The 23,803-nt window shown below is 42.9% G+C and overlaps 1 protein-coding gene across 2 annotated transcripts in view; it reads left to right on the top strand.

Annotated features, from left to right (window-relative positions):
* The window catches only part of LOC143275275 (cyclin-C-like), an 85,292-nt gene that overhangs the window by 5,266 nt on the left and 56,223 nt on the right, over positions 1-23,803 (top strand). Inside the window, exons 4-7 of one of the 2 annotated variants that reach the window (XM_076579254.1) lie at positions 6,585-6,683; positions 8,137-8,206; positions 16,187-16,238; positions 17,280-17,371. In XM_076579254.1, coding sequence (XP_076435369.1) covers positions 6,585-6,683; positions 8,137-8,206; positions 16,187-16,238; positions 17,280-17,371 — 313 coding nt within the window. The remainder of the gene's footprint in view (positions 1-6,584; positions 6,684-8,136; positions 8,207-16,186; positions 16,239-17,279; positions 17,372-23,803) is intronic. The other variant, XM_076579255.1, reaches the window with a different exon arrangement.

Here is a 23,803-nt window from a genome sequence, read left to right as displayed (position 1 = left end):
TTTAGTTGAACACACGCACACACACACACACACAGTCCATGCTTGAAACACTGACCACTAGCTCTAGCTGAGAATCCATGACTGCTGAATGTGATATAACCAGTCACATACCCACCCCCTCCTCCCTCCAGTCATTCCACATGCCCCTTTCTTTCCTCAACCAACACACATGCCTGTCTGTGGAATGAAGACTACAGCTGAAGAGACCAGATGTCAGTTTTAATGGTACAGTGCAAACTTGTGTGCTTAGTACATTTTCCTTGAAAACACACACACACACACACACACACACACACACACACACACACGTGCGTGAAGAGAGGCCCCCCAAACCTCTTAAAAATCAGTAATTTCATTTTTGGCCATGGGGCTTTGCCACCCTGCACACCAGCCATTTTCAGAGGAAACTCCTGGACAATTCTCCAGCCATACACACACACACACACACACACACACACTCTCTCTCTCTCTCTCTCTCTCTCTCTCTCTCACTCACTCACATACTCACTCACTCACACAAAGAGTTTAACATACACAGAATTGTATTTAAAGCAGTGCACATACATGAACACATACAAACTTTTACTCTTTCCTCCCATGTCCCCCCGACCCCCATTCTCAATCACTTTGTCTGTCTGTCTCTCTTTCTCACATACACACATAGAGTTGCATTGAAAACACACACACACACACACACACACACATACACACACACACACACACACACACACACACATGAGACAAGATTTTGAAAATCATGTTCCCAAGGCTGACTTTTACAGGTTTGAAAGCAGAAACACTTCAGTTTAGGAAAAATTGGAACAATTTTTGTCTTATATAGGTTGGAATACCTCAGAGGCATTGGTGGCCCTCAAGTGCTGATTTTATGGTTTGAAATTGAGAAAACCCTTCAGTTTCAGGGGGCTTTGCCCCCAGACCCCCACCAGGGGCATTGCCCCATGGACCCACACTGGGGGCCTTCTGCAGCTCCCAGGCCCCCACCTTTCAGACTCAATCACAATTTCCCAATCTCATGCCTGGACACAGTTTTGTGACATTTACAATAAAAAGGTTTACATCAGTTACACATGCATACAAGATATATGTGCAGTTCTACAATACTGTTGGCCACCATTCTTTCTCTGTCTGTGGATCTTGCAATTGGAATGAACTTCCTCTTTTGCTTCGTCAGATCTCCGCACTCGGCTCTTTCAAGTCTGGCCTTAAAACCCACCTCTTCCCAAGATAGCCTCCCTTCCCTGCCTCTTCCTTGTCTTTAGTTTCCCCAGTTTTAGAGTTATGCATGCGTGTGAATGACTGGTGCGAAAGCGCTTTGATTTGTCTCTGCACAAGATTCAGCGCTATATAAATATTATTATTATTATTATTGATACTGGAAATACTGAGCTGAGTCAAGGGTGCTTCACACTCTAAATTTGCACAATGTTCATAATATGACGGTGTGTTTTGCCTGCCTCATATTATACATTAATCATTTGGTAAATGAAATAAAGCTATTTTGGTGCAAAAAAGATTTGCAGCAATTTTTAGTGATTTTTTGTTTGCTTATGAATATTTCTTCCAAAATCAGAAAATGGCAGCAAAATCTGAGACATGCTCATGGGCACTCATTTTGCAGGTCTCTTTCAGGTGGTAAATAGACACAATGCAATAATTATCTGTATGTTTCTCTTGTAATACAAATCACCTACATGTGTTAAGCAACAGTTTGTGAATGGAAGCCGTAACAAATAACAATAATGATAATAAAAGGACATTTGGTATGCCCAATCACAGAGGGCTTTTCGCTCAGCTCGGAAGTTGGTGGAGTATTTTCCTGTTGGGATTGCAATTTCTTCATCTCTGTCTTTGTATCGGAGGAAGATTCCAGCTCCACCATCCCTCGTTGCTTCTGTGGCGGAGCCATCTGTAAAGACAAGGGTCCAGTCTTCCTGGGGGTACTGGTTGCAGATGTACTGTAATATCCCTAGCAAACGCCCAGTATGTAGCAAACGCCCACCCCCCACTTTCTGCTAAAATTCGTGCAGAGGGGTAACTACCTGGCAAACGCCCACCCCTTGCCCCCCTCATTCGCCCCCCACCCCCCTCACCCATCCCATCAATTCGATGTCCGACTTCCGGCCCCTCTTCTCCCATGCTGAACCTAGCCTTTTTAAATACGCATGCACACACTTGCATCAAATCTATTTTTAGTGACGTTTTGATGATTATAACGTTTGATTGTGAAGATAGGGGAGTCATTGAGCGTACGTCAGAACATGCCGAAACACAACTCTTACACGGTATTTTTCAAATTGAAAGCACTTAGATATCTTGACAATGAAGCAGCTGGCAACGTTTCAGAATGTGCTAGAGAATTTTCTGTGGACAGAAAAAGAATAAGAGTGGAGAGAAAACAGGCATATTCTAGAGCAACAGTACGGAAAGGAGAAAGGCAAAAGAAAGTTATCTCATGGACCGCCAGTTAGATCTGAAGAGCTTGACCAGGCCGTTTTCCAGTTCTTGGAGGAGGAACGAGGTGAAGGGCGTGTGGTGAGAAACAAGGATTTACAGCGAAAGACAATAGAGCTGGCAGGTGCTTTCAACGTGCAGGGCTTTGCAGCATCACACATGTGGCTCAAGCGCTGGAAACAGCGACACACGGTGACAACTCGACGAGGAACCAATGCCAGCCAAAAGATTCCTGCTGACTTCCAAGATCAACTTCTTCAGTTCCGTCGAAATATTCTCCGACTTCGTCATCGCCATGGCTACCCTGTGTCGCACATCATGAACATGGACCAGACGATGGTGCGGTTTGATATGCTGCCGTCCCGCACCAACAGCCTGAAAGGAGTAAAGCAAGTGCGTGTCAAAAGCACCAAGGCAGAAAAACGAGGCTTCACAATGGCACTCCTAGCAGCAGCAGATGGTACGAAGTTTCCAGCTTTTGTCATATTGCGGGAGAGAGAAGGGCGCATTCCACCTCGCGTCCATCTCCAGTTGAGAGTGCCTGACAATGTGCAGTTGTGTGCCACTGCAAATGGATGGATGACAAGACACACCATTCTCACCTGGATTCATCGTGTTCTCGGACCATCAGATGAGCGTCGCCTCCTTGTTCTGGACTGCTACAACGCTCACAGGACGCCAGAGGTCAGAGGAGCGCTTGATGCACAACAGGTGGACACGGTCATTGTGCCTGCAGGCTGCACCCCTTTGGCCCAACCAGTCGATGTCGGTCTCAGCAAACCTTTCAAAGATGGCATCAGGGACTGCTGGGTTGAGTGGATGAGACAACCAAGACCCCCCACAGCTGCTGGCAACCTCAGACAGCCTACAAGGCAAGACGTCCTCAACTGGGTCAGCACTGCATGGGAGAACATCCGGCCCGACACGATCGTGAAGGCCTTTCTCAGGTGCGCCATTTCAAATGCCTTGGATGGTTCTCAAGATGACGAAACACTTGAGTGGTTTCCAGATGAAATTGGCGCTTTCCTCCCTCACGACGAAGACAACGGTGAGGTTCCTGAAGACGCTTCGAGTGGGGATGAAAGTGAAGACGACAATGTTGATTTTCAGGGACTTAATTGAACGCTTTGTTCACCCGACTTCCAGACAAGAGATTGTGTGTTCATGTGTCTGAAAATTTGGAGAATCGTTTTGATTGGGTTTTCTCCTTATTCATAGTACAGACAGTTGATTTTTTGTTTCACGAGAAAAAACGTTTCCGTTTAGTTGTCACAGTGTATAATTCCTGCAAATCAAACTGTTCTCATATTTGACTGAGACAATGCGCTTCATGTTGACATACCTAACAATGTAACTAAACATATTCAAAAAGACAGACCATGCATTAACTGTTGGGAAATGGTAGAAATGGAAGGGAAAGTGGAACAGAAAAGAATAATATAATTATGTTAACATTTGCTTTTGACTTAGATTTTGAAGGACTTAACCGAACGTCTTGTTTGCCAGACTTCCAGACAGATATGTTTGTGTTCATGTGTCCGAGAACTGGAAAAATATTTTACGATTTTTTTCTCTTTTATCATACAGACAGTTGATTTTTAGTTTCACAAGGAAAAGGATTGTTTATTGTTTATTTTTCATAATGTATAATTCCTTCAAAAATCGTTCTCATATTTTATGAGACAATGCGCTTTATGTTGATATACCTTAATGTAGAGCTACCTAAACATATTCAAAAAGACACAACTGTGTATTGTTGGGTATTGGAAAACAGAAAACGCGAAACAGAAAAAAAAGAAAAAGTCAACTTATTATGACAAAAGTTGCATTTGATTTAGATTTGAATGGAAAACATACGCACCCCCCTCCCCCGCGCGCACTCCCTCTCTCTCTATCTCTCTCTGTCTCTCTCTCTCTCTCTCCGTCAAACCTCTCTCTTTATTGCCACAGTGTTGCTGTCTTTGTACATCGTATTTATCAAATTTGCGCGTGCGCATGTGCGCGCGCGCGCGCGCGTGTGTGTTTTCGTTCGTATTTCTTTTTTTTGCTCGGGCTTCAGCCTCACATGTTTAATATTCTTCTTACGAAAACGCCCAACACAACGACAGAAATCGGGAAAATAAAAAGAAATTTGCACTGCCGAGGACAAGAAAATTGCAATGTAGAATGGCAACATTTGCGTACATCAGCATAAAACAACTAGAAGGACAGTCGCTCACCTTTTCCTTTTAACTAAAGTTATAATTATTTTTTGTGTAATGGCTGTCTACCTAGCAAATGCCCACCCCCCCATTTTGCCCCAAAACTCTGTGGAGGGGGGGGGGCGTTTGCTAGGGATATTACGGTACTCCATGGCCAGGGCCTTCCTTTGGGTGTCTGACTGTGTTCCTCTCTTCTCCACTCCGGGAATGCTGGTGACGACTGTTGGGAACACCTGCCTCTTCCAAGATGGGTGGGTGACATTTGCCGGGATAGGCTTTGCTTCGTGTTCCATCAAGACTGGGGTTTGTCTTTCAAGGCGTCTTGACTGGTGGATGAAAAAGCGGACATTCTGGCAAAAGACGGTGCACAGAAGGAGCAGGCCAACAAACTGGTGTCATATGATGAAATCAAGACAATCATCAAGGCACAGCAAGGAATAAAGTGGCGCCTGCAGCACCCCAAACATAACCCAGAAGATAGATACCATTTGCTGAAACGATGGGAACAGGTCAAGATCTTCCGCCTGAGGACTGGACACAACCGCCTGCTCCACCACATGCACACAAAATTTGGCATTGGACAGAGTGGAGAGTGCCCTTGTGGTGAGGGACCAATGACAACCGACCACATCCTTCAAGACTGTACAACGCATGCAACATCCAGGAGGAAGTACTGGCCAACACCGACAGCAGTGGAAGCCAAGCTGTACGGCACCATGGAGGAGCTGCAATGGACGGCAGCCTTCATCGAGGACACTGGGCTGCTCATCTAATGGGAGGCGAACGAGGAAGAAGAAATGAATCAAAACCGCGGGGCATTTACAATGAAAATCACAATGACTTATACATATTAAAAACACACGAATACACCCATGTGCACAAATCCTCCTGCTCCAACTGTAACCCACAAACCCACACCCACTCCACACACAAGATGCAGACACACACACACAGTGTGCAAGCACATCTTGGCCGTTCAAGGCATATGAACATGTTTACGTTTAAAAAAAAAAAAAAAAAAAAAGTAAAGATAATAGAATTAATGAATTGAATTGATGGAAACATAAAAGTGAAGACGGGGAGTTATTTTCTGATTTGAATGGCTGGAAATAATGAGTTTTCAAAGAGGTTTTGAAAGAAGGGCAAGAAACAGCATGATGGACAGGAAACGGGAGTGAGGTCCATGCGGAGGAAGCCTGGAAAGAGAAAGTGTGTTTTCCATTTGATCTGGTTCTGTAGGAGAGAACTTTTAAGAGACGGTCATCACCTGATGACCAGAGGTGGAGAGTTGTAATGCAGAAGCTCAGAACAGTAAGGAGGAGACATGTCAGTCATAGATTTGTAGCACAGGAAAGAGTTTGTGCTCTGTTCTTTTCTCAATAGGCAACCAGTGGAGGGAATGAAGAAGAGGAGTGATATGAGCAGATTTGGGAGTACAGAAGATAAGCCGTGTAGCATGGTTCTGGACTCGCTGAAGTCTGGATAACTAGTAATAGTTTCAGTTTCAGTTTCAGTAGCTCAAGGAGGCATCACTGCGTTCGGACAAAACCATATACGCTACACCACATCTGCCAAGCAGATGCCTGACCAGCAGCGTAACCCAACACGCTTAACTAGTAATAACAAATGGCTTATGGAACTTCAAAACTATCCTTTTTGTGCATCACTTTCATGTCCTGTTCCATTGTCTGCATTGCATTCCATGCCTGCGCCACAATAACATATTGGTTGATCCATGGACTGTGCAAAATCATTGCATATTATTCCATCTTTATGTTTTAAAATAAAACTGACAAAGATTTGGCAAGCGATATTTCTGTCTCAGAATTATTCTCTAAAGCTGAACATCGTTTCCAAACATAACACACATAAAAACATGAACGCCACATTAAGTTTATCCTGTTTTTGCAGATTTCAGCTCACACACAAAGGCACATTCCATCAGTGGTTAGTCAACACACACCAGACTGCAGGCTTGATGCATAAATGTAAACATTTCTATAATTCAAGGTGAGTGGTGTCCGCCATATGCTACTGTCATGCAACAAATCGTACATCATCAGACATGCTCATTCATGACTGGTGTTATTTTTGAAAATTTCAAGTGCCCATTTGTCCTTGCAAGAATTAACAGGCATACCAACTGTTTTCTTATCAATTGTTTTTTTACCATGTATACATGTTTAAACAGTATCAAGCGAAAAGTACTTAAAAAGTCTGCGGATTCTGTTCTCACATGCAGCAATTTTAGCTCTGGAGTCATGTCTGTGGTAACACAAAAATAAGAAAACATACATACTGATGACACACAGTACATGGCGACAATAGACACAAATAGATCTACCTGCACGTGGATGACAGCAACTCTAGTGTATGACATCATTCAGTATTAGATCTGTCTTTCGCCATGTAAAAGCAGTTTGCTGCCGTGCATTTCTTGGACACCAAAGTTTCTGGCACCTTCGTGTCTTGCACAAGAGTGAAATGTCATAATCATATCATTTTCGGTATCTTTCTGCCTTTCATTTAAAAAAAAACCGATTCTGCTGAAGTTACATTTTGCAATACGTTTGATCCTAATAAGCACAGCAATATCATCATTAGACGAATGTGTGCTTTTCACATTTTGTTTTCGGGTCCTGAGTAATGCACGTCAACATAGTTTCCCCCCACCTGCTTTAGGCCTTTTTCTTTCTTTCTTGAAGAGAACATGAGAGTGTGATGTCGCATTATCCTGTGTCAATGTTTCAATGTGCAGCACGGGTATCTGTTACTAGTTACATAACAAAACTCGATCCTGTGATTGCACTTGTCACTGTGTGTGTGTGTGTGCGTGTGCGTGCAAGCATGCGAATGCGTGTGTCTTTCTGGATGAGGGTTGTGTGCAGATTTACATGTAGCAATTCTGAATGGAATCATATTTATTTTGGTTGTTGTTGCTTTTTATTCTTTGGTGAAGAATGTATTTTTCTCAGATATGAATATTATTCTAAATGTCATTGGCCAAAGTCATTATTTCAGATAAAAAGATCTGCTTGTCCCTCAAATTTCTTTATGCCCACCATAAGTAAAGAGATGGTTCATGGAAGACACAAGAGCGCAATCAGTAAAGAAAAACTGGCATAGGTGGTCAGAGGTGTTAAACTAAAATGAAGAAGGGAGGAAGGAAAAGTGTAAGTCTACACTGAAGCTGACAGCTCATTCACCCTCTCATTGACACAGTCAAAATTTGGTTGCCTGACAGACAAGAAGAGAGAGCCTTTCCACTTGTCTGCCAGAGGGTTTAGTTGTCCTAGACAGTTGGATGGGTGGGTATTTTGAGTCCTGCAACTTGCTTGTGGTGTGCCTTTGGTTCTAAAGCACCACATCTGCTAGAGAAAACAGAATTCATCAAAATGGAAACTAAAGTTTGGTGCATGTGTGAGATGTGTCCAGTGACCATAACCTCTTGTGCTGGTTCCAGAAATTCCCTTAAGTGCATTGACCCCTGGCTGATGGCACCCACCTGTGTATTTCTGGCTTCCAAAGTAGAGGTAAGGTGATGGTGCTGTAGGTGTAGTTACAGGTTGCTTTATGTTTCAACCTTCACCGTACATGTTGGCCTGGGTTAAATAGGCTGTTTTTTCTTTTCTTTTTAAAAAATAATGCTAAATCCATTTTAGTTTAGATTAAATCAAGATTTTGCGTATGCCTCATATTCTATATGAGAATTGTTTTTGCACATTTCTGTTGTATCGGTTAATAAATGAATAAACACGTTTTGCAAATAAAGCCCAACTCCTGTTCGTACTTTGTGGATCTCATAGCCCCATACTTTCTAAAGAATAAATCTGTCAACAACAGATATGTGCACTGTTTAGTTAACCCCTGTTTTTGAAACTTGGCCACAAAGTTTTCTGTTTCATGAAGGCAGCTTTGGGTTTTTGTGCACCTTGTCTCCTCAGAAAAGAAAAAGAAAAAAAAAGGGGGGCCCCACAGACCTTTGACGAACTGATATGGTTAATTGCATCTATAGTGAGTATGGACCTGACAGACCCACAACATAGGAATCAGTGGATAATTGATAAATGGTGGTGAAGGTTATTTGACTCAAGAACTGAAAATAGTGTTGTATTACATCTGAACATAGAAAACTTAATAAATTTGGACCAAACAGTTGACAAAGTGTATATGAAGGCAATCTGTTTTGGAAAGACACGTTTCAAGCATATAAATTGTTCTTTGGCAAAGTTAAACCCACAAATCCAGATGAAATGTTGGCAGAACCATTGTTTTTTTTAATGACAAACTATAAGTAACATTTAACTAAGGAAAAAAAGAATGGATACATGAAAATGTTTGCTTCATTGCAGACATGTGTAGGGAAGATGGAAGCTACTTGATTTACATTGAGTTCTCGATAAGAACACTGTCTCTTTGTTCAAATACCTATATTCAAACAATGACCACGGTTCTGCAATCAAAGAAAAGAAAAGAGAACTGAGAAACTGACTAATTGATGTGCACATATTGTCCAGTTAAACGAAATAATCATCATAATGATGCCATGCATTGAAAGGAAAAAGAAGAACCGAGAAACCGACTTATTGATGTGCACGTATTATCCAGTTAAACGTGAAAAACAATCATCCAGTCAAATACGAAAGAATAATCATAAGGATGCCATGTATCGAAAGGAGCTTAATATCCTATACAACTAATACTACGATTAAATCACGGAATAGAACTCACAGATAAATAAAGATGAATGATCGTTTAGAACTACCATATTGACGTTACGTAGCAACCAGTTTCAAGGAGTAGCTTCCCTTAGCTAAACTGTCTATTTACAAAAAGAAACAAAAATGAACCATAATCCGTTAAGTTCATTGATAAATATAACATAAAAACTAATTTTCTAATTTATGCAGCAGTCATTAAAAGGATAAAAACTTTTGTTGGAACATTACACTTGTAAATCAAAGTGTTCCAGAGCATTACACCTGCTACACTCAGTAAAGAAAGGATCAGCCTTATACTATGATATTCTTGTAAAGGATAATGTAAAACCAAAAATTTCGTACAAAATGGAATGACAAACTAAATGCAGAAATAAACTTGATAAAGACTTTAGAATGATTCAGAATATTCAAGAAATTAAATTAAAACAGTTTTAGATAAGAGTAATACACAAAATGCTAGCTACAAATGTTGCTCTGTCACATATGGGAGTCAAACCTAATGAGAGATGCTCTTTCTGCCATAATGAGGACACTATAGAAGACATATTCTGGAGATGTACACATGTGACCATTTTTTTGGAAGCAGCTGGAACAAGAAATTAATACTAAATGCAAAGACTTTTCATCTTTCTCTTTAAACGAGATAATTGTTATTGTTTTTATTGTAGGAAACAATACCCATTTTAAATCTGATAAGATATTAGACTTCATTTTACTCCTTGCAAAAATTCTATATCTATAAATGCAAAATGAGAGAAGAGATGCCTTTAAAAACTGTTGAATTCCACACAAATTGGTATTGCTACAGAGAAACAATTGAAAATGGAGAAAATTGATAAAAACCATACTGCTGTTAAAAAAAAGGGTAAAAAAAGTCCAATGTGTTATGCTGAACTTCTGTTTTAAAAAGAATACATTTATTATTTCATGTACAAAGCGTTTCAATGCACAGGGTTTTTTTTTTTTTTCGTTCTTTTCTTCTGACAAACATTTCCCCCTGATTTCCCTTTTTGAATGTCTTGTTTTTGTGTTTATCTCTGATGATTTGTTGTGTTGTTACCTTTTTCAATGAATAAATGTCAACAACAACAACAACAACAACAAAAATGTTAGTGTAGTATTCATATGAATTGATTCATACTGAATTATGTAAACAGTTACTTTCTCTCTACAACAGATTTCTCTGTAAGACTGTTAGCAAAAATCAATATAGTTAGTTTAGTTTCTAATAGATACCAGAACTGAGACCTAAGCAATATATCTGGCCTCTAATGCAGAGATGAGATTGTGTGTTGCAAGATGTGTACACAGTACAGTACTTTTATTACTGAATTGTTCACAGTTACTAAAACTAAAAGTGCTTTGAATTAAAGGGGAAAAAGCATAAAGAAATGTATATATGACTAATTAGATTGTCCATGGTCCTTGATAATTCAATTTAAAGAAAAAGATATCAAAATTAAAAATAAGAAAATTCTATGTTTAACTCATTTTGGTCTGTGATGGATTGTGTACCAACAGCATGGGAGGGAGGATGTGAAGTATTGTTTGGGCGTTATATACCTGTTAAACTGATGCAAACTGGGCCTATCAGTTTGCTTCTGGCCAAAATTTCAAGACAGTGAGAAGTAAAAAGATGTCTTGCTATTAGTCGGCCATCTGTCAGCCATTCAAACCCCATATCTGGCTTCAGCTAATTACTGATTCACAATGGCCACCATTCCTGAGAGAAGTGCATCATCTTGTTGCTCTGTCTTTGCCAACATTTTATGTATGAGAAATGTTATTTTCTTGCATGTTTTGTTGTTTGATGCAGCTTTCTGGGACGTTTTCATCTCAGAATTCGTATAATTGTTTGCGTCAGTTCTTGACATCTAATTCTGTTTTATATACAATTGTTTGCATCAGTTTTTGACGTTTAATTCTGTTTGATGTTGTTTCCAGTTTGTCTCGCTCCTCATTTGTGCTTTTTTCTTTCATTCTTCAGGTTCAGCGCAGTGTTTTGGAATGACTTCTGATTGCAATTCCTCGCATGCCACCCTGCAATTGCAGGGCCCATGAGGTTGGGATAGTGCTTTCTTGAGACACTATCTCAAGTCCAGAGATCCATGGGTTTTCCCATTTGGTTTGGACATATTGTGGATAGCTCAACATTTTTAGCATAGTCTGGAAGGGAATTTTTTGGGGGAGTTGTGGTTGGGCCTGACCCCCAATTACCACACGTGGAAGGTGGTTTTGTTTGGGTTGAGCCTGTCTATAGCTAGTGTCAACATAAAAAAAAAAGAAAGATTATGGGAGACCGACATATCCTCACAAGGGGATTTGGTGTCAGCCCTCCATCCTTTGTGTACTGAGAAGGCTCTCAGTGGTGGCACTGCTCTCTATGTTCCTCCCTCCCATATCCAGTCCCTTTACACACCTCCATCAGTTGGGGGGAAAGCCATGGCCTGGGATGAGTGGCCTGGTGGGGCTTGGGGGTGCGGGGGGTCACCTCGCCTGTGTGTCAGGTGAGCATGTTACCTGGGGGGTCTCCCCCTGTTGGGGGAGCCCTGTGCATGTCGAGTGGTCCTGGGTTCGGCGGACTGGTCTGACACCCAGTTCGGACTGGTCACTGGACTTCTCATTGATCAGGTTGAGTTTTACTTTTCTTTTTTCTGCTGGGGTGCCTCAGCCGGAAGGACTGAGCTGGTGTCGGTCAGGGTGACCCACATGGTCACCAGCACATTCCATTCGGGACATAGCACCAGTGCATTCTTGAAGTATTCCTGTTTTGTATTCTCAATGTTGTCCCTGCATTTTGTTCATTTAAAAAAAAGAAGAAGAAGAAAAAAAAAAGCAGACAAAATCTGTTGCAGCTTTTACCAGGAGTAGGCCTCCTTCGGTCATGGCTGACCATGGATAGAGTATATCCGACCTAATGTCTAATTGGGCTGTCTGCTTGGACCAAGCAGCGTCGCCTGTGACTGTAGAGACCGATGCGAGAGACAGTCTCTGTCGCAGCGGTCACATGTGTAAGCTGATGCTGGTCTGTTGGCTACTGTCCCTTTTCTGCTGCAGCAGCTGACAGTTTGTCCTCACCAATCCGTAGCTGATTCTTGAGAGTACTTCTCCAGCTGTTGTGGTCATCTGCAAGGTCCTCCCAGGACTCAGTGTTGATCTCAAGCACCTTCATGTCACGTTTGCAAATGTCTTTGTATCTCAGCTGTGGGCGGCCGATGCTTCTCTGCTCCATGGCAAGCTCTCCATAAAGGATGTCTTTTGGGATGCAGTCATCTTCCATGCGGCTAACATAGCCCAGCCAGCACAGCCGACGCTGTGTCAGCATGGTATACATGTCAGGACTTCGGTGTTTGTCACCTTGTCTTGCCAGGAGATGCCAAGTATGCGCTGTAGGCTTCTCAAGTGGAAGGTATTGAGCCTTTTCTCCTGATGAGCATGTGTGGTCCACGCCACACTGCCATACAGCAAGGTGCTGAGGATGCAGGTGTTGTATACAGCCATCTTTGTCTTTGTGGTCAGCTTGGGATTTGTCCACACTCTGTGTGAGGCGGGCTAGCATTGTGGCTGCCTTCCCGATCCTCTTGTCGATCTCGGTGTCAAGGGAGAGGTTGTCGGTGATAGTGGACCCAAGGTAAGTGAATTGATGGATGGCTTCAAGCTCGTAGTCATCAATGGTGATGGCTGGTGGAGATGGCGTGTCTTGGCCTAGGATGTTTGTCTTCTTGAGACTGATGGTCAGATCGAAATCTTTGCAGGCCTGGGAGAAGCAGTCCATTAGTGACTGCAAGTCCCGCTGGGTGTGGGTCACAACTGCGGCATTGTCACCAAAGAGCATGTCTCTGATGAGGGCTTCATGGACTTTTGTCCTTGCTCTGAGGCGGGCGAGATTGAAGAGCCTGCCATCTGATCTGGTCCGCAGGTAGATCCCTTCTTGCGCTGTGCTGAACGCATGCCTCAGGAGAGGAGCAAAGAAGATTCCAAATAGAGTGGGGGCGAGGACACAGCCATGTTTGACACTGCTGTGTATGTCGAAGGGCTTGGAGAGGTTACCATTAAACTGCACCTTGCTGAGTTCGTTCTCACTTGGCTCTGCGTCAAATTTTTCCATGACCAGTATGCACTTGATGGCATCAAGGGCTGAGTTGGACACCATGTTTTCTGTGGAGTAGAGGTCGGAGTAGTGTTCCGCCCATCTCTCAATCTGCTGGCTAGGATCGTTCTTTCCCAGTGGAGGATTTGAGGGGGGCAGTCTTGCTCTGTGTTGGTCCCAGTGCCTTCTTGATGCCATCATACATCCCTCGGATGTTGCCTCTTTGCAACTTTTACTAGTCTGTTAACATATCAGATCTCTTTCTAATGGAATTAAAAATATCTTTCTTTTTTTTTATTTTTAAAGATTCTTTCAGCAATACCAATATGGAAAAGCTAGATTTATAAGTGTGATGCATCCTTTGTGATGGTGTTACTGTTAGTATGTGTGCACACATGCATTTGTGCACACATCTTTAGGAGTATGTGCAGTTATTGGAAAACTCCAACCGATTTCAATGCTTTACACAGCTTAAAAAAACAAAAAAAAACACCAAAAAGATCTCGATCTATGCACCTGACTGAGGTTTGTCACAACATAGAAAAATGTGCTTTCTCCCCAAGTCAGTCCTTCAACTTCTTAGGGATGACATTTGACACACGGTTTATGACAGTCTTGCTGACAAGTTGGCTTGGACCGCTTGGCAGATCTCCTGTGCTTGTGCAGTTCATCCCGAACAGTAACATGCACTCCATCCTCCGTCGGGGGCATGTTAATCACTGGCACCCATCATCCGGGGGGGTCAGGTTCTCAAGTGCCTTCTTCAGTTTTTTTGGTCTCAGAGGACTCAGTTCTGGGACATACACATCTGTGTGGGAGATTGGTTTCTTGAAATGTCGGAAAGGCTTCTCTCCCCTCATCTGGCTCAGGGGGTGCCCATAGCACCCCATACTTCAAGTGGCGCTCTTCACAGATGCATGCTCGTGAGAGGTAGGGACCCCACATGGGCTCACTTCTTGCAGTGTGGATTTGGTCCCCATAGGAGCCAAAGCGGAACATCATTGTTCTGGAACTTGGAGAAATTCGCGGGCCTCTACACTATTCAGGGGAGGACGTAGTTCAACAGAACTATTGAACATAACTTGAACAAAAAAGGCGGGTGGTGGTGCACTTTGAGAACCTCACACTGTGGGCTGAGGCTCTCCTTTGATTGTTGCTAAAACAAGGACATTGAGCTCTCATCGAGACACATGGCTGGCAGTGTCAACTTGTGGGCAGGTGCTCGCAGCAGGTCCAAGAGCGTCCTCCAGATGGAGCAGACCCTACACAAGGACACCCTTCAGGAGGTGTGGTATTTGTGGTTTCTTCAGACGGTGGTTCTCTTTGCCATGGGGTCAACAGAAGACCACTGATTTCAGTCACACCAGTTTGAGACCAGTAAGCTTGGACAGTAGGTGCTTCATTTCAGGACTGGAGCTTGCTGATTGCTCATGCTTTTCCTTTCTTTCCGATCATGTCAGATATGGTTCAGAAAGCCTGGTCGGAATGCCTACAGATCAGAACTTAAACTGTTTTAGGCGTTTTCAGTTCCTTATTTGCTTGATTCCCTGAGCGCATGAGGCATGCGCATTTACAACTTGGGCCACCTTTTAGCACTCAGTGGCTCTTTGACATGTTTTGGAGGTAGTCTTCTGCCATTCAGAGATTCCCTTCATCACTTGCTACCTCAGGGAATTCCTTATGCTCACGGTGGATGGTTCCAAGGTGTTTCCTTTGCTGGGCTAACACAGCCGTTACTGTTATAAGGGCTCCCCATGCGAATCAGTAGGCCTCCTCCATTTGCTTTGATTTCTGTTTTAATTACACATACTTAACCGTGCCAGGAGTAGAGGGCCCAGAGTGTCAGTGAATCGATTGCGATCGCGCTAGCCCAATCGAGCTGTATAATTATGTGACCTGGTTGGAGACATAATTTGACAAAAAAAACAAGAACACCAGAGAATCGACAGACAGACAGAAAACAGGAAACAACTTAGCCGTATGAAGAGCACAGGAACAGGAGTCATGATGGCTGCCGGAAAAAGAGGGCGCTAGTCAGGGAGGAGGTTATTGGCCGTAGCTACTTTCGTTTTCTTTGCATAGGCGGATAGTAGTTTGCACAGGCCAGGAATGTCAGACCCCTGCCGGAGTCTGCACTAGTGGGTCACGGTAAGTATGTTATTTAAATGTAATTTTAGATAGAAAATTTCCTATCAGTTGAACGTGGTACAGTGTATAACATCAGAATGAGGAGTTTGTATTATACTCCCAGTTTGTTTAAATATACTTGCCATGTCAAACTAGAATGCCTGCCTGTCTCCGCAGTTCTTGCTGTGGTTCACATGGGGAGTTTCTTGCTGGCCATTGGAATAAGTAATTAGCTCCAGCCGGAAATGACATTTGCTTGGCTGGCAGACTGCAGACTAATAGTAATAGTGAGACATCTTATTACTGAGTTGCTGAGACATCTTATTACTGAGTTGCTGCGAAATTTTACCAAGTGGAGCAAACCAGTAGGCCTGGTTTGCATCAGTTTGACATGGTAAGTATATTTAACCTAACTGGGAGTATGATACAAACTCCCCATATTGGCAGGGTCTTCTTTTTATTGTTGAAACCCTCGTATGTAATCAATTCACATGGTTATTTTGTAACTTTTCTGACATAGAAATGACTTCTGTGATTTCCCATGTATGCTAACGTGATGCATTTGCTGCTTGCAGGAGTTTGGGGTAATATCAAATAGCCGACTGATAACTACATGTCAGAGTGTTGGTATGTTGGTGTTTTCATCTCTGTTTGTTTGTGTGTACAGAGTGTGTGCATATATGTATATGTGTGTGTTTGTGTGCACATTTCATCGCATGGACTGTTTTATTTAGAATGGAATTCAAGTGTGTGTTTACGTGTGATGCATTGATTGCAGAAAGGACTGCTTAATTTGGAATAGAGTTTGATCCAACTCTTTATATATCAGTCATTCTTATAGTTCTAAAAAAATTACGCTGTTGCTGGTTATGAAAAGTGCAAAATAAAACTACTAAAAAAACAAACAAAAAACAAAAAAAACACTTCATTGTACTTGACATGCAGAGCCACAGGATTAGTTTTCTTATCTATTTGTTTTTGAGTTGAAGGTTTCAGCATTGCTTTTGACTCTGTGTCATGCATCACTGATGCCAGTGTTTATTTGTTTAATTCATTTCTTGAGTACAGCATTTGATTGATTGGTTTACTTGGAGTTGGGAGAGGTTTTTTTTTTTTATTTTTTTATTTTGCTGCCCCATCATCTGCACTGGTTTAGTGGCATTACTCTCACGCCACTAGTTCCAAATCCCCAATACACGGCCACACTCTGGTTCATCTGTCACAGTCCCAGTGTTGGCAGTCCACAGGGAACCATTGATGCTAAGTCGCCAGGGGGACACACACCAGAGGAGACCCTGCACTGCTGCTGAGTCACTTTGATGGTGTTCAGTAGTACCTATTCTGATAGACAGTACTTCGGGTCCACCTACTAAGCCCCTTACTGATGACAGTAGTAGCTTAGTCACTGAGCAGTGGAGACTGCCACCACATCCCTAAGATTGGAATTGTTTTACAGGGTTACATTACCATACATACTTTGAAATCAGTATGAGTTGTGTCACAAAGTTTACCCACCATATCCTGTTTTAGCATGTCTTCACAGCATTATGCAGAGTTATCAAGTGTTAGGGGGAAGAAGTGGGGGCTGGAAAGTATCCCACCCTCTCCCTCCCTGTCCCACACCAAAGGTCCAGAACATAACAGTTTTGTAATACCGTTATGTTGCAGTGAAAAATAAGTTTGGTTACGCCTTCCCTCAGGAGTACCCATACAGAATACAAAACGTCTTGGAATGTGAATTCTACCTCCTGGAAATGATGGTGAGTCACAGAGCCATAGCATTGTGTGTGTGTAAAAAGCTGAAAGTTATGCATTGTTTCTGTTTTGAACAAAGCATAGATTAAACAGAAAATGGTAACAAGAAAATCTAATAATTTGTACAAATCTTTTCTCACTGTCCTTTTGTTCTTTACATGTTGTTAGCAACGGATGCATCCAGGAGAAAGACTTGTATGTGTGGTGTGTTACAAGTGCTGCAAATTAGATGTTCAGAATTTTCTAGCCAACTTTTGTGGAATGAAAGATTGATTCCAGACCGGTGCAGTAGAGTCATGGTTACAGCTTTTTCATTCTGGAGATTCCTCATTCTGTTCTAATGGTGACTTGTTTTTTCTGATCTCCAAGGTCGTCTTCTGAGGTGTCAGAGCCGTAACTCATATGCAACACAGATCTTGTAATCTGTGTCATTGAGCATGTACACACACTCCTCCTCTCTTGGAAAACAGAGTATGTCTGCCAATATGATGGGATAAAAACGGTTGTGCCTGTAAAAACACACTTGTAGATAACGAGTGAAGATGAGGAGTGGCAGCCCTTGAATGCAGAATGGAAAGGGTTTATGCACATTTTTCTGTCTTTCAGCATCTGTGGGCTCCCACATTCACTTGAAGAATCCACTACAGTACCAGCAAGCTTTTGCACATTTGACAGTTTTTACCACAGCCATATAGGCAGCTATACTCCCATTTTCAGTATGAAGTCTGATACTTTATGATGTGTCTGTTGGACGGAGTGGTTTCTGAATAGATAATAGTAAAGTTAAGTATATAGTGCCTAATCAAATGATTTTGCTCTACAACAGTTCCAATAAGAATACATTACAGTATATTACAACATCCATCAGAACGTGCAGGTTGGTCCAACTTAGTGAGCAAACATTACAAACTGTGACAAGACAGTACATCAAAAGTACATGTATATAAAGTACAATATTCATAGTAAACGTTATAATTTTTTCAATGTGCAGTAGACAGTATCAGTATCAGTATCAGTAGCTCAAGGAGGCGTCACTGCGTTCGGACAAATCCATATACGCTACACCACATCTGCCAAGGAGATGCCTGACCAGCAGCGTAACCCAACGCGCTTAGTCAGGCCTTGAGAAAAAGAAAAAAAAAGTATATATATATATATACATATATATATATATGTATATATATATATATATATATATATATATATATATATATATATATATATATATATATAGAAAGAGAGAGAGAAGCGTACATACATAAATAAATAAATAATAATTATGATGGGGAAAAAAAGATAGTAGTAATGAAAATAATGATAAAATAATAATAATAATAATAATTAAATAAATAAGACAACAATGATGATAAATAAGCAAATAAATATAAAACATGAAGACACACATTCACACATACACCCACACATGCATAACAGATATGCCCCAAAAACGCAGTTTCATAGATATGAAAGCACAGTCAAATACATATAAACGTACATGAGCTCCAATACACACACACACACACACACACTCTCACACACACCACAAATTTCCCTGCACCTCCTCTACCCCCTCCTCCACACACTCGGAGTTTCTAGTCTATGTATCGCAGCTTCCACGGCACACACACCCACCCACACACACACACACACACACAAACACGCACACGCACACACACACTCACACACACAGATGAACACTTACTTGTACAAGCACACACACACACGTCCATATCTCCCACCCCCAACCCCACACACATATATACAAAGATATATATATATATATAATATATACGTTCCTATATCCTGATGCTCCCACAGTGTAGGCGTGCATACACTCACATACCTCATCCTCTATCTCACCTCCTCCCTGCACCCCCACCTCCCCCTCACACACACACACACAACACACACACACACACACACACACACACACACACACACACACATGCACAGAACTCTCCTGACACTTGTGTACACTTACACTCTCACGCATGCACAAACGCACTCAAAAACATAGACCCACACATACACACAAACACACACATACACACACGCACAGAGGCTGCCACTGACTGGCCGCAAGAGGGATGGGAAAAGATCTCTGATGCCAAGAATGTGGCGTCTAGTGTGTTGCTCAGTCTACTGTATTTGGAAAAGCCCACAGAGACTCTGTTCCGTTTTGAAGAAATTTGCGCAATGTTGGTTTGGAAATGATGCCGATATTTGTTTGATTTGCAAAACATCGTGCTCTACCTTTCATGTTAGACTTACGGCCGCTCCCGCTCTCTGCTTTTATTTCTTTGAGGCGATCGATGGTGTGATGGCCTTGTACCTGTTCTTTTTGATATTCTTTGACTTTTCTGAGGATTTCCGATTTTCCTAGATGTAGGCCGCTCGTTGGTGTTGCGTTACCAGCAAGTCTGTCAGCTCGCTCATTTCCCTTAACTCCTGCATGTCCCGGGCAGTATGACCATGTGATTTTTTTTATCTGAAAGTTGCGCATTGCCTTATGCCACTCTGGGCTTCCCATTCCGTTTTCAATTTTCTGTATGAGGTTCATTGAGTCTGTTAGAATCATGGCATGTTGGTTTCTGGGCGTATGGATGGACGATAGCCACTGGAGGGCATGTGTCACAGCTTCAACTTCCATCGTTGGGCTGGAGGTTGTGACTTTGTAGGCAGCATTCTCTTCCCTAACTGTTTTTCCATTTTGTTTCGCAGTGAATCCCCAACCGGATTGGTCTTTGGTGACTGAGCCATCTGTGTATATGATGATGTCCTCTTCTTTACTGTTTTCTTCTATGAGTAGCTTCACTTCCGCATCAGTTTTGCCCTCTGGCCATTCCCGACAATGTCTTCCTAGAGTGGGTGAAATGGCTGTGTTGAATAGATGGTTGAGGTTTTCAGGGTTTTTCTCCCATTCTTTTGTTTCTTTCAGGTCTTGTAGTCGGCATACTAGCTGGATTGTGTGAATGTGCAGTAGACAAACAAACATAAACGCATACACACTTACATAACAGTCAGTTTTGGACAGATGTCTTGAGGTTGGTTTTGAAACTGGAAATGGACTGGGGGTGTCTCATTCCATATGGCAAGGAGTTGATCTGATGCCTGCGATGGTTTGGATGTGTGCTTGTATCTCTTTTCTGTAGGTGTTATTGAGGTTTTGTACGAAGGGAAGGGGAAGAGTGATTGATTTTGGGTGTTGTTATTGGGTTTTGCTTGTTTGGGTGTTGTTATGTACAGTTCATTTTGAATGTTTTAACAGGATAATGAGTTTAGTAGTTAGATTTGTTTGAAGTATTGCTGGTTTTAGATACTCTATGTATGCTGCTGAGGTGTTTGTAGAGAGGGTAAGACTGATTTTAAGTATTGTGATTTTAGATGTCCAGGCATGCCTGCCGTTACTGAGGGCCTGTATTTATCCAGGAAAATTGATAAAATGGACAGGGTGTCCTGGAAATATGGACATTTGCTGCTTGTCCTGGAAAATTTTAAAAAATCCATCTGCAGTACCCTGTGGGTATTAGTGTACCCTTAGATGGCTTTCCAACCATTGCTGAAGACACTTCGTTAAGATTTACAGAAGTGCTGCTGAATATTACGGAAGCCACTTCGTGAAAAGCCGGAACTGTCCAAACAATACCAAACTTCAGGGCTTGACATTAACTTTTTTTCCCACTTGCCCAGTCGGGCAAGTCACAGGAAGATTTACTTGCCCGGACAGAATTTGCACATGCCCAACTTTCAGAAACTTACATGCATCACCAAATGCTCACATGCACGCGCGCGCGCGCACACACACACACACACACACAAAGAAGTAGTCAAACCCTTTTCTTTCACTGATGTTTGTTTTGTTGGGTTTCACCAAAGATAACTGTTGTTTTGAACAGCCAAAACAAGTTTTATCTCAGACTCACTTGACAAAACACTGCCTTTGGCATGTTTTTGCAGTTGACTGTCAGCCACAGAAATTATTTCTTTTTTCAACCTCCACTGCAAACAGCAACATGCAGAGTTAAAAAGAAAAGCCAGCATTTGCTCTGAGACAATGCCAAGATTTGACAGATCAAAGTACGATTCTGTTAGATGGGGTCAGCAGTTACTGTTTCTCACTTGCCTGGAAGGGCAGCTCTTGAAAATTCACTTGCCAGGATTGCCACACCAGGATGGGTTTCAGTTGTTCTCACTGGCATCAGAGACAGAGAGAGAGAGAGAGAATGTGTGTGTGTGTGTGTGTGTGTGTGTGTGTGAGTGAGTGAGTGAGTGAGTGAAAGGGGATGGTGAAGGGTCACAGTTCCAGAGAGGGAAGGTGGTACAGCTGTTTTATCTACATGATGGAGTGATGGAGTCTCCCGTCGGTCCGACGAATGAGTAGGCAGGCAGGCTTATCTGTTGGTGTGCGTCCTCATATGGGAGAAGAGGTCGATTCTGGATGCGCAGCACTTCCCACAGGTGTTGCAAGGGAATACGTCTTCAGAAGTTGAGCCATGCTTCCTTCGCTCAAGCTTCTCCTTAATGGCCAGTGTTCTCTTGTTTTCAAATGTCTTTATGCCACTAGAGCACAGCATCCTCCAGCAACAGCGGTCAAGGGCATCAGTTTCCCAGGAAGTGATGTCTATGTCACAGGCTTTGAGGTTTGTCTTCAAGGTGTCCTTGAAGCGCTTGCAGGGTCTTCCAAGTTCGCGGTGGCCTTCCTTCAGCTGGCCATATAGCAGCATCTTCGGAATCCTGCTGACTGTCATGCGGACAACGTGTCCTGTCCAGTGTAGCTGGCACTGGATCAGCAGGCTTTCGATGCTGGGCAGGCCACTCCTCTCTAGGACCTGGAGGTTGGAAACCCTGTCTTGCCACTGTTCTCAGCCTCCTGCAGGCCCTTTGGACTCACCATCAGCCTCAGCAAGACCGAGTCCATGTACCAGCCGGTAGCTTACAGAACGCCAGTGCCTCCCCCCCACCTGCAATCAAGATCAATGACACAGAGATCAAGTCAGTCGACAAGTTTTGCTACCTGGGCAGCACCCTATGCAGCAACGGAGCCCTTGATGCACAAGTGACACTGCGCATCGCCAAGGCCAGCTCAGCCTTTGGCGGACTCAACATAGTCCAGCATGTGCCATTGTTTGGAGCGGAGGTGCATCCATGTGTTCTTGTACTTGTCCGCTTGTTGGAAGAGGGTGTTGGTGATGGTCAGTCCATGTTGTGCACAGAGCAAGAGCAAAAGCAGTCCGTTGGAGTTGCACTTGCCAGTGCTGTGCTGTCCTAGGACTTTTGGCCACGAGGAGAAGTCCACGCCGACGCGGGCATTGAAATCCCCAAGGATGATCAGCCTGTCTTTTCTGTCTACTGCTGAAACGGTGCAGCTGAGCTCCTCGTAGAAAGCTTCTTTGATGTCATCAGGGTTGGTCATCGTCGGGGCATAGCAGCTGATGACTGTGCGAAGCGATCCTTGGACAGCTTCAGACGCCGGGTATCAACCTGTCGTTTATCCCATGTGGAAGGCTGTCAAGCCGTTGTGCAAGTTTGGTTCGTATGGCAAAGCCCACGCCTGAGGTTCTTGGGGTGCCATCTGGCTTCCCAATGCAGTAGAAGGTGTAGCCCCCTCCAACTTTCTCCAGCTGGGTTTCAGCCTCAGGGCTGCTATGTCCACCTGGTAGCGATCAAGCATTCTAGCAATGAGCACTGTGCGTCTTTCTGGTCTGTCGTCTCTGTCTATGAGGGTGCAAACATTCCAGGCACCCAGAGTCCGGGCCTGACTCCTGGTTCTTTTCTTCTGTTGTTTTCAACCGCTATTGTTGGATGTCCAAGTAGGCGCGGTTTCCTACTAGGTACTAGGTGAGGCAGGCTTTGTTTGGGGATCCTTTTATCGCTGTGCTGTCATCTTTGTAAAAGTCGACCTTCAACCCAGTCAAGAAAGATTGAGAGAAAAAAAGCCTTTCACGCAATTTAAGTTGATGGGAAAGAACTCATTTTTTCCCAAACTGGTCCCTCCTGAAGCCTGTGTAGTTTCCCTTTCATTGAACACTGCTGAGTGTATGAAAAAAAAAAAGTTCGGATCTTACACTTCGGCATGTCTCCAATGAGTTAATTCAGCATTATGGTGTATTTGACCAGCTGTGATATGTGGAAGGTGCATTGGTTGGGTATTATGGTTTGTGGCATGTGTGGTGAGAGTTGTGTTGTCTAATTTTGTTTGTCAATCAATCAGTCAAAAACACTTTATTAATCCACAAGGAAATTAAGTTGTGCAATCACAGGCTCATTGTAAACACTGGCATAAAATCATGCGCAACATAAGAAGAGATTAAAACTAGTCAAATAAGAATTCCCAATAGCTGATGATATACTAACCCCCACCCCCACCCCCACCCCCCCACCCCCACCCCCACACACACATACTCATGTTAGGACAATAGGGTATTGCACAACAATAT

The sequence above is a fragment of the Babylonia areolata genome, chromosome 30 (genome assembly GCF_041734735.1).
Source record: "Babylonia areolata isolate BAREFJ2019XMU chromosome 30, ASM4173473v1, whole genome shotgun sequence".
Lineage (NCBI taxonomy): Eukaryota > Metazoa > Mollusca > Gastropoda > Neogastropoda > Buccinidae > Babylonia > Babylonia areolata.
Note: the sequence above shows the minus strand (reverse complement) of the source record. Positions and strands in the feature narration are given on the sequence as shown.